This window comes from Typopeltis vanoorti, chromosome 1 (assembly GCF_054136105.1).
Source record: "Typopeltis vanoorti isolate ZY-2024b chromosome 1, IOZ_Tvanoo_1.0, whole genome shotgun sequence".
Lineage (NCBI taxonomy): Eukaryota > Metazoa > Arthropoda > Arachnida > Uropygi > Thelyphonidae > Typopeltis > Typopeltis vanoorti.
Window position 1 is genome coordinate 52,930,208 of NC_143549.1, and position 12,457 is coordinate 52,942,664.

Sequence of the window (12,457 nt, forward strand, 5' to 3'; positions counted from 1 at the left end):
CCCCAGGACCAGATGGAATCACCAACAAAATCATAAAAATTCTTCCCAGAAAGGCCATAATCCATATAGTCAACATAACAAATGCAATAATCAGACTACAACATTTTCCCATAGCCTGGAAAATTGCTGATATAACACCGATAAAAAAGCCTGGAAATGACCCACATCTTCCCCAAAGTTACAGGCCCATTAGTCTAATATCCAGCCTTGGCAAAATAGCAGAGAGAGTTATCCTTTCCAGACTACAAGACGCCACAGAGAAACTTAAAATCATCCCTAATGAACAATTTGGTTTCCGGAAGGAGCACAGTACCACTCAACAAATACACCGCCTGGTAGAACACATCACAGTCGGCTTTAATTGGAACCAGCACACTGCAGCCGTTTTCTTGGATCTAGCAAAGGCATTTGACAAAGTATGGCACCAGGGCCTACTCTACAAGCTTATAAAAGCCAACATACCCATAAACATCATCAGACTGATCAAATCCTATCTCTCAGACAGATACATGCAAATAAAAATCAATGGAATTGTATCATCCAGAAGAAAAATTCTGGCAGGTGTACCCCAAGGCTCTCTTCTGGCCCCCCTACTCTTCTCAATCTATGTAGCCGATATCCCACAAAACCCAAGAACAACCATCACTGCCTTATATGCCGATGATACGGCAATATTGTCGAGATCTCTCAGCCCCAAGCTGGCAACCAAAAGACTACAGGATAGCATCTCCACTCTTGCAAAGTGGTTCTCAGATTGGAGAATTCAGGTCAATCCACACAAAAGCTCAGCGATGCTTTTCACCAGAAGAAAAGTACTCATCAGTGATGACATCCAACTCTATGGGAAAAAGATTCCATGGCAAGCAGAAACCACATATCTGGGAGTTAGATTGGACAAAAGACTTAGATTCAACAGTCACATTAAACACATCTGCAGCAAGACAGCCAGAGCCATAGCACAGCTATACCCCATGATCAACCGCCGAAGTAAACTTCACACACAAAATAAACTACTAATATACAAGATGGTATTACGCCCGGTAATCACGTATGCCTCCCCAGCGTGGAGCCACACCTCACAGTCTAATATCCTAAAACTCCAGAGAATACAAAATAAATGCCTTCGGATGATCTTGGACGCACCGTGGTACGTCAGAAACGCACAGATCCATCGGGAGACCAAAATACCATACATAGCCCCCCTACTACACGACCTAGCAGAGAAGTATTTCACCAGAGCAATCACTCATCCTAACCCACTGATCAGTCAAGCTTCAGAATACGATGAGACAGTCTACAATAAGCACAAAAGACCGAAAACAATTCTGCTCCCAGCTGATATCAACTAACTACACTGCCCACAAAGGGAGAGCATAAAGCTCAAAACTACCCCATTCACCTGTACACCAACCCAGACAAAGGGGAATATAAAAGCATAATTGCTTCGCCCATCCAGTCAGTAGCGTTGAGCGTGGTTATTTACGGGCTTACCCAAGAGACGTGTTTAAGTGATTAAGTATTGTTTTTAATGAAGTGATTGAATGAGATGCCTTCAACTGATCTTGAACTAAGAACCGACTTTTTTATGATCGTCCATAAGTCCGAAATTGGATTATTCTGCTTCTCTTTACCAAAAGAACTGTTACCAGCGAGGTAGCGAAGAGACTCTGAAGACTGCAATACCCATGTCCTTACCAGCACCCACCCAGGTAAAGGTAAGCTTTAACATTTTTACGAAAGTTCCACGCGAATTTACCATCCTTTTTGAACCCCTACACACACAATAGAAATGGACAACGTTAAAGATTTTCTTCAACACATAAACAGAGACGAAGCCTTAGAACTATTTAAGGTACTCCTTCAAAAGTTCGAAACCGAATGGCCAGGCTACCTTAAACTGTATACACAGGCAGAGGAACCCGAAGAGGAAGAGGACGATATCACAGAACAAAACATTACCCTCCCCACACCCGAGGACAACAGACAGACAGAACCAACAGCAGACGAACACACAAACAAAAGGCGAAGGACCGCGGACGAACCCACGGAAGAAAACGCGCCCACACAAGCAGTATCGGGAAATAAAGAAAAGGTACCCCCGGTAATCCTTCGAGACAAACATAAGTGGACCTCAGTCTCGAAATCGCTCAGAGAACAGAACATCAACTATTCCTGGGCCAGAAACACAGATGAAGGGGTAAAGATCCAACCCGAATCAGTCCCAGACTACCGCATGATAACAAAAATGCTGGACAACTCCATGCTGCCTTTTCACACATTTGCACTGGCCAGTGAAAAGAACCTTAAAGTGGTGCTGAGGGGGGTTGCCAAGGGAATCACGACCGACGAGGTCAATGCCGATCTCATCAACCAAGGCCTGACCCCAGTTAAAGTCAGCAGAATGCTAAGATCGGACAAAAAACCTATGCCACTAGTCCTGGTAGAGATATCAAACACACAAAAAAGAATATACGAATTAAAAACATATGTGGGCTCAAAATCACAACTGAGCCACTAAAAAAGAAGGCATCGGCAGGACAATGCCACAGGTGCCAAACGTTCGGGCATGCCCAACGGCTCTGCAAAGCACCCTACAGATGCCTAAAATGTGGCAAAGAACATCCGACTAGCACCTGCACCAAGCCAAAAACAACACCGGCATGCTGTGCTAACTGTGGAGGACCTCACCCTGCCAATTACAAGGGGTGCATGTCCCACCCAAGAAATCGTTGGGATAACAAAAACTAGCCTCAGACCCCCCCCTCCCGGTAACAACCCCACTACCAAGCAGGCAACTCACCCCTCATCTCAGTCCACACCAACAACACAGCCAACCAACATGACAAAAACGTATGCTGAGGCTGCACGACCCAAGAACCCCACATCCTACGAACAGCGAGGCTCCAACTTAGAAAAAATCTTAACTGCCTCGCTTGCCACCATGCTGCAAGAATTTAGCATGACAAGCCCCTCACCTTCCTCCAGAAAGAGATTCCTACAAGGAACACAATCCATCCTAACAGCCCTCTGTCATGAATAGAAAACACAAACCAAACTCACTAAAGATTGTAGCTTGGAATGCAAATGGAATAACAAACAAAATCCTGGAACTCCAAGAATTTGCATCCAGACACAAACCTGACATCATTCTAGTCAACGAAACACACCTCAGACCAGCAAATAACCCAAGACTCCGAGGCTTTACAATGTACAGAAAGGATCGACTTGGTGCAAGAGGAGGAGGCACTGCTGTCTACATAAAAAGCTACTTAAACCATAACACTGTAACTGACCTCCCAACTATGAACCTAGAGGTAACCGGAGTGGAGGTACACACCAGCAACGCAGGCAGTCTAAAGATCTATGCAGCATACAACCCACCTGGAATCCCACTACTGATATCTGACCTAGACTCTATCCTCGGATCCAAAGACTCCATAATCTTAGCAGGAGATCTCAACTCCAAGCATACAGCCTGGTTTAGCTCATCCATTAACACCAAAGGACACATTTTACACAACTATGCAATGCACAACTCTGCCATTGTGGTAGGACCTACTGAGCCCACTCACCACAGCCCAACAGGAAGATCTGATGTTTTGGACATCGTAATACTTAAAAACATCCCATACCAATACCAACTAGAAACAATAGAAGAACTTTCATCAGACCACAACCCCATTCAGCTCAGGCTAGGCAATCAAGAACAGTTCTCACCCCAGCACTCCTTTATAGCTTGGAACAAACTCGCAAAAACTCTACCAGAATACATTGGTCCACCACGAATCATACAGAAAAAAGAAGAGATAGATATAGCTATAACCAATCTAACAAGCCAAATGCAGAAAGCAATAGCCTCAGTAAAGCAAACCACTCTCCACCACACCACCAACTGGATTACAGAAGAAATCATGGACCTGATTAGAACCAAGAACAAAGCAAGAAAGAGATATCACAACACAAGAGCACCACTGGACAAAACAACACTAAACAAACTCAACAGAAAAGTCAGAGAAGCTCTACAAAACCACCGTAATCAAGAATGGGAAACCAAATTAACCACACTCAACACAGAAGATCACTCCATATGGAAATTCTTAAAAATCCTACGCACCAAAAGGCAGCCCTTACCTCCTATACAAACCAAACAAGGAATAGTACACACAGACACGGAAAAAGCAGAAGCCCTCATAGACAACCTGGAGGAGCAGTGCAGCCCATCGTACAAAAGTCTTAACATCAATTTCATCTACAAAGTTCATCGCCAAGTCAGGAAAGCATTAAATCTCACTGATACCTCAGAACCCATCTCCCCCACTACACCAGGGGAAATAACCAAAATCATAGCACAACTGAACAACAAAAAGGCTCCAGGCCCTGATGGCATCACCAACAGAACACTAAAGTTGCTTCCAAGAAAAGCAATAATACATATTGTTAATATAACAAACGCGATCATCAGATTTCAGCACTTCCCGACAACCTGGAAAACAGCATATATCATACCTTAAAAAAGGCAGGTAAGAATCCTCAACTTCCAGAAAGCTACAGACCCATTAGCCTCTTATCAAGTCACGGAAAAGGTTATACTCACAAGGCTACAAGCAATCACTGACAAGCTCGGAATCATCCCAAACGAGCAATTCGGATTCCGCAGAGAACACTCCACAGCACAACAAATACACCGTCTGGTAGAATACATAGCAGGAGGCTTTAACTGGAATCTCCAGACGGCTGCAGTCTTCATCGACATAGCGAAGGCCTTTGATAAGGTATGGCATCAGGGACTTCTCTACAAACTTATACAATTTAACTTCCCTATAAAACTAGTCAAACTAATTAAAGCATACCTAAGTGACAGACACATGCAAATCCAACTAAATGGAACAGTGTCATCCAAACGCAAGATCCTTGCAGGCGTGCCACAGGGTTCCCTTTTAGCACCTCTACTGTACTCGATCTATACAGCTGATATCCCCCCAAACCCGAGAAATATCATTACAGCATTATATGCAGACGACACCGCGATACTTTCATGATCTCGCAGCCCTCAGCTAGCAATTAGAAGGCTGCAAGGCAGCATCAACACACTAGAAACTTGGCTAACAGATTGGAGGATCCAGGTAAACCCCCTGAAAACTTCTGCTGTGCTGTTCTCCAGAAGGAAAGTCACCAGCAAGGATGACATCCAGCTTCACGGACTCAAGATCCCATGGGTAACAGAAGCAACATATCTTGGTGTGAAACTGGATAGCAAACTGCTATTTAGTAATCACATCAAACTAACAGGAGTGAAGACATCCAGAGCAATTGCACAACTCTACCCCCTGATCAACCGCAAAAGCAAACTAGATGTAAGAAACAAGCTAACTCTGTACAAAACTGTAATTCGCCCAGTTATCACCTACGCCTCTCCAGCATGGAGTCATACCTCAGAAACCAACATACAAAAACTACAAAGGATCCAGAACAAGTGCCTAAGAATGATCCTGGATGCCCCATGGTACATAAGAAACTCCCAGATCCACCGAGAAGTAAACATCCCTTATATCCGCTCGCATCTCCACGACTTAGCTGAGAAATTCTTTTCCAAGGCAACCCTGCACTCAAATCCACTGATCAAACAAGCCAACAACTACAGTGAAGCAATACACTGCAAATACAGAAGACCAAAATCTATTCTTCTACACAGCGAACATCACTAACTTCAGGCCCCAATAGGGCGAGCAGGTAGCTCAATAATACCCCATTCACAGTATCACTTACAGAGATAAAGGGGAAAAAGAAAAGCATTTTTGCTTCACCCATCCAGCCAGTAACGTTATGCGTTATGCGTTACGGGCTTACCCCTTGGGATTTTACTTTTGGCCGATCTTGAGAGTGAGTACAGACGTGTTTATCAGCGCTCCTTGTAGTATTACAGCAGTGAAGCTAAGTTTTGTTTTTAAGAGTGAAGTTAAGTTTTGTTTTGTGATTATTTGATGCATCAACAGCGTGCTCGATCATCAGAGCAGGTAAGTCTTTTTATTTTTATTTTTTCCTACAAAAACATTATCCAGGTTCTCTCCTGTTCCCTGCCCAGTACAACACTCGGTGGTTGAAGGGACAAAGCAGGTCCTTCCCCCACTTCAAGTCCAGATTATGGATTCACCATATGAAGATCTCTCCTTCAAAGAACTTCAAGCTATCTTTCGGCAAATTGGTAACATCCTACACACTAAATGGCCAGGAAAGATAGAAGTTCATCAGATTATGGAGGTCGAGACAGAAGACCCTCAAACCACCGAAATTTCTCCTAGCCTCCTCAAACATCCCTCTTTATCTTACCAAAATTATTAACTCCTTTCTACAGGACCGTAAAATTCAGGTTAAGTTGCGTGGAATTAGATCCTCACTGAAAAAAATCACTGCTGGTGTCCCTCAATGCTCGCTGCTCTCACCGCTGCTTTTTAACATCTTTGTTTCTGATGTTCTTAGTACATCACTAACCACTATAGCTAGTTATGCGGATGATATGGCTATTCTCAGCAGATCTCTCAGGCCTAATATAGCTACTCAGCGATTACAAACTGCAGCAACAAATTTAGAAGACTGGTTCAAAAAATGGAGAATATCTGTAAATGCCGATAAAAGCACTGCCATTCTTTTCACAAGAAGACAAGCATCTCATGTTGGAGAAGTTGAACTTTTTAACACAGCCATCCCATGGAGATCTAGCACCAAATATCTGGGCATTCAACTAGATAACCGTTTAAACTTTAACTCCCACATAGTTTATGCATGCAAAAAAGCAAACTCTGCAATTGCACAACTCTATTCTCTCCTCAATAGAAGAAGTCAAATCAGCACTGATAACAAACTACGGATCTACAAAACAATTATCAGACCATCGTTAACTTACGGATCACCAGCCTGGGGCACACTTCCCCCACAAACATCAACAAGCTACAAGTTATACAAAACAAGTGCCTCCGTAGGATCTTCAACGCTCCGTGGTTTGTCCGAAATACTCTCTTACATCGAGATGCCGATATTCTAGATATTCCAACTTTCCTCCATAACAGTGCTACTGCTTATTTTGCCAAAGCAGCTGTTCATCCAAATCAACTCATTCAAGAGTCATCAAATTATGACGAACACGATAGGTGGAAACATAAGCGCCCGAAAGCTGCTTTGCTTATCGATTCTGGTACCTCCGTACAACCCTAAATAGGGTGAGCCAGGTGCTCGCTAACACTTAATTCATGACTACTCATACAGATTAAGGGATCGAAGTCCACGGGACTGTAATCCATCTAGCCAAATCAGGTTATCAAGTTATCGCTAACACTTAATTCATGACTACTCATACAGATTAAGGGATCGAAGTCCACGGGACTGTAATCCATCTAGCCAAATCAGGTTATCAGGCTTACCCCTTACGGGGTGGGTAGAGAGAGGGGTGAGGTTGTTGTTGTTTTTCAGTGAGTTCAGACGTGTTTATCAGCGCTCCTTGTAGTAGTACAGCGTGAAGTTAGGTTTTGTTTTTAATTGTTTTTAATGTTTAATTCAGAGTTATTTCAACACTGAAATTAAATAGTGATTATTTGATGCGCCACCAGCGTGCTCGAACATCAGAGCAGGTAAGACTTTTTCCTTTCAACTTCAAAAACATTTTCCAGGTTCTCTCCTGTTCCCCGCCCAGTACAACACTCGGTGGTTGAAGGGACAAGGCAGGTCCTTTCCCCCACTTCAAGTCTATATTATGGATTCACCATATGAAGATCTCTCCTTCAAAGAACTTCTCGCTATCTTTCGGCAAATTGGCAACATCTTGCACAAAAAATGGCCAGGAAAGGTAGAAGTTCACCAGATTATGGAGGGCGAGAATGAAGACCCTCAAACCTCCGAATTTTCTCCTCGCCCTACACATGACAGCGTCAATTCCTCCGCTACAACTGACACAGACGATAATGATTACCAAGAAGTCAGCAGAAAGAAGAGGAAGAAAGAGTCTCTTGCTGCAGAACAAGAAATTGTCTCTCAAATGGACACATCAGCACAATCTAGTGCAAGCACTGAGACAACTATACCAATACAGCCCAAAGAGAGGATCCCACCAGTAGTACTGCGATCTAAAGAAAAGTGGTCGTTGCTTGCAGAGACGATGAAGAAAAGCAACATCAAGTTCTCGTCAGCCAAAAACACAGATGACGGAGTACGTATACAGCCTGAAGGAACAACGGTCTACCGCCAGTTAACCAGACTTATGGACGATCATAAATTTCCATACCATACTTACCAACTTAAGAGTGAAAAGAACCTCAAGGTAGTGATCAGAGGATTGGTAGAAGACATAACAACAGACGAAATAGCTACTGACCTCAGATTACAAGGCTTGGAGCCAGTCAAGATTTCGCGAATGTATCGCGCAAACAAGCGTCCCATGCCTCTGGTCTTAGTAGAGATCAGTAAAGACCAGAGGGAAATTTACGATCTTAAAATAGTCTGCAACTTGGTCATCAAGACCGAAGCACTACGAAGAAAGGCATCGGCTGGTCAATGCCATCGCTGCCAAAAATTTGGGCATGCGCAAATGCTATGCAGAGCAGACTACAAATGTGTGAAGTGCGGTGGCAACCATCCCTCGCACACTTGCGTCAAGCCAAAGACCACACCTGCTAAATGTGCGAACTGCAGTGGCCCACACCCTGCAAACTACAGGGGTTGCACTCTCCACCCATCCAACCTTCAAAAGCCTAGACAGGAATTAACTCAGCCCACTCAGAAAAATATTGTGAGATCCGTGCCTGAATTCCAAGGGCGGAAAGTTACACCAGACAAATCCTATGCTTCTGTGGTTTCCTCGAGTAACACTAAGGTACTCCCTACAACTAGCAGTCCAAATTCTTCAGCAATACTCGCTGCCTAACTTGGGGAGATGCTAATGGCCTTCAGCAAAACAAATCCAAGCCAGGCCGACACCAGCAAATTCCTTCGGAATACTCAAGTCATCTTCTCCATGATTAATGACTAATCCGGCTTTAACATCAAATTCTATGCAGATAATATTCTAGAACGCAAACGGTCTCAACAGCAAAATTTTGGAATTACAGGAGCTTACAGATCATTTACAAATTGATATTCTCCTCATTAACGAAACGCACCTACGTCCCTGCGATAATCCCAAACTCAGAAACTACTCGTTACTTAGAAATGACAGACTTAATGCCAGAGGTGGAGGCACTGCCATCTTTGTCAGAAGAAACATTCGCTATAATGAGACTAAGAAGATTAATACATCTAACCTCGAGGAGACAGGCATAGAAATTCTTACCAACAATGCAGGCAGCTTAAAGATTTTTTCTGTATACAACCCCCCTGGCAAACCTCTACTCCCCTCTGATCTCTCTCAGCTACTGGATACAAATGAAGCAGTAATAGTAGCAGGAGACCTCAATTCCAAGCATCCCTTATCAAACCTCTACCCCCCTCTGATCTCTCTCAGCTACTAGATACAAATGAAGCAGTAATTGTAGCTGGAGACCTCAATTCCAAGCATCCTTTATGGAACAGCAAAAGCTTTAATAACAACGGAATGATCCTCTATAACTTTTCCTTGAAGAGAAATATCGTTATTGCAGGCCCGATTGAGCCAACACACTACGGAGCGATCGGCAGACCTGATGTTTTAGATATTGCTATTTTTAACAATATTTCTCATCATTTCCGACTTCAAGTGATTGACGAGCTAAGCTCAGATCACAATCCAGTACTCTTAAGTTTAGGGGAGGAGCCTGAGCTCATTCCCACACAAACTTTGCAAAATTCAAGACTAAAATGAACACTATCATAGACTCAGTACCGACTATTTCCACCCGTGAAGAAATCGACGCGGCAGTCAACAATCTTGAATGTAAAATACAGGCTGGCTTATCCGCAGCTTGCTCTACTTCTACCCCAGCTCAAGTAAACTTACTTCCTGCAGAAATCCTTGCTCTGATAAGGAACAAAAATAGGCTCAGACGCCGCTATCACAACACGCTATCTCCGCAAGACCGTCAAGAACTAAACAGATCGTCCAACCTCGTCCGTTACGCTCTAAAAGATCACAGAAACCAGCAATGGGAAAGAAAACTCTGTTCTCTCAAAACCGAAGATAATTCTCTGTGGAAGTTGACTAAAGCTCTCCGTACAGATCGCTCTAACATCCAGCCCATTCACGGAGAAAGAGGTCTTGTTTACAGAGATGACGAAAAAGCAGAAGCACTCGTTCAATCCCTCCAACTTCAGTGCCGTCCTAATTATGCACAAGCGGATCTAGTCTTCATAGAAAAAATACACAGTAAGGTACGCTCTGTGCTTTGGCGACCTTGTAGCTGCGAAAATATCTGCCCCACCTCACCTAAAGAGGTCTATTCAATCATCAAGAAGCTCAAAAACAAAAAAGCCCCTGGTCCAGACGAAATTACCAACAAAACAATCAAGGCCCTCCCACACAAAGCTGTCATGCATTTAGTAGCCATTATCAATGCAATTCTGAGAATTAATTATTTCCCCTCAAGATGGAAACAAGCTGATATTTTCCTTATTCTCAAGCCTGGTAAAGCGCCTCAGATGCCACAGAGCTATAGACCCATCAGTCTTCTATCATGCCTAGGAAAAATAGCAGAAAGAATCATTCTCAACCGACTTAATGAGGAGGTGATTAAAAATAACATCATTCCGAAAGAACAATTTGGTTTCCGTACTGGACATAGCACTACACATCAAATTCACAGACTGACTGAGTTCATCACTACAGGCTTTAACTGGAAACAGCGCACAGGAGCTATCTTTTTAGATGTTGCAAAAGCTTTCGATACAGACTGGCACAAAGGTCTCATCTACAAATTAATTGCAGCCAACATCCCTCTTTATCTTACCAAAATCATTAACTCCTTTCTACAGGACCGTAAAATTCAGGTTAAGTTGCGTGGAATTAGATCCTCACTGAAAAAAATCACTGCTGGTGTCCCTCAAGGCTCGCTGCTCTCACCGCTGCTTTTTAACATCTTTGTTTCTGATGTTCCTAGCACATCACTAACCACTATAGCTAGTTATGCGGATGATATGGCTATTCTTAGCAGATCTCTCAGGCCTAATATAGCTACTCAGCGATTACAAACTGCAGCAACAAATTTAGAAGACTGGTTCAAAAAATGGAGAATATCTGTAAATTCCGATAAAAGCACTGCCATTCTTTTCACAAGAAGACAAGCATCTCATGTTGGAGAAGTTAAACTTTTTAACACAGCCATCCCATGGAGATCTAGCACCAAATATCTGGGCATTCAACTAGATAACCGTTTAAACTTTAACTCCCACATAGTTTATGCATGCAAAAAAGCAAACTCTGCAATTGCACAACTCTATTCTCTCCTCAATAGAAGAAGTCAAGTCAGCACTGATAACAAACTACGGATCTACAAAACAATTATCAGACCATCGTTAACTTATGGATCACCAGCCTGGGGGCACACTTCCCCCACAAACATCAACAAGCTACAAGTTATACAAAACAAGTGCCTATGTATGATCTTCAACGCTCCGTAGTTTGTCAGAAATACTCTCTCACACCGAGATGGCGATATTCCCACTTTCCCCCAAAACAGTGCTGCTGCTTATTTTGCCAAAGCAGCTGTTCATCCAAATCAACTCATTCAAGAGTCATCTAATTATGACGAACACGATAGGTGGAAACACAAGCGCCCGAAAGCTGCTTGGCTTACCGATTCTGGTACCTCCGTACAACCCTAAATAGGGTGAGCCAGGTGCTCGCTAACACTTAATTCATGACTACTCATACAGATTAAGGGATCGAAGTCCACGGGACTGTAATCCATCTAGCCAAATCAGGTTTTTCAGTTCAGTTGCCAGTAGTGTTCAGGTGCGTTGGTTTATAATCTGCTTACAATGTCAGGTAGTGGTAAAGCAGGAAAAGGTCTTGGAAAAGGAAGTGCTAAGCGTCATCGAAAAGTTCTTCGAGATAACATTCAGGGAATTACCAAACCAGCAATTCGACGTCTTGCTCGTCGCGGTGGTGTTAAACGTATATCCGGTTTGATATATGAAGAAACCCGTGCGGTGTTGAAACTGTTTCTGGAAAATGTTATTCGAGATGCTGTCACCTATACAGAGCATGGCAAAAGGAAGACTGTCACAGCAATGGACGTTGTATACGCCCTAAAACGACAAGGAAAGACCTTGTATGGTTATGGAGGTTGAACGACAGAGTAAAAGAAACGGCCCTTTTCAGGGCCACCAAATTCTGTAGGAGGGATTACCATTTCTACAACTAAAGAAATAATTTCTATATCATTAAATAAAAACACGCTTGTTTCAATTTAAGAAAACAGGTTTCATAGAAAAATATCAAAATGAAATAAAATAAACAACCATGTAACAATTGAAACATAAAAAAGGTTTGATTCATAGA

The 12,457-nt window shown here is 43.0% G+C and overlaps 1 protein-coding gene across 1 annotated transcript; it reads left to right on the forward strand.

Annotated features, from left to right (window-relative positions):
- Positions 1-11,934: 11,934 nt before the first annotated feature.
- Positions 11,935-12,246, forward strand: LOC150109977 (histone H4-like). The gene has a single exon (XM_090416194.1). It carries the CDS (start codon positions 11,935-11,937, stop codon positions 12,244-12,246), a length of 312 nt encoding a protein of 103 aa, XP_090272320.1.
- Positions 12,247-12,457: the final 211 nt, after the last annotated feature.

What these genes read in the sequence shown, in the direction of transcription:
- LOC150109977 (XM_090416194.1), top strand. Translation starts at nt 11,935, where the DNA reads ATGTCAGGTAGTGGTAAAGCAGGAAAAGGTCTTGGAAAAGGAAGTGCT.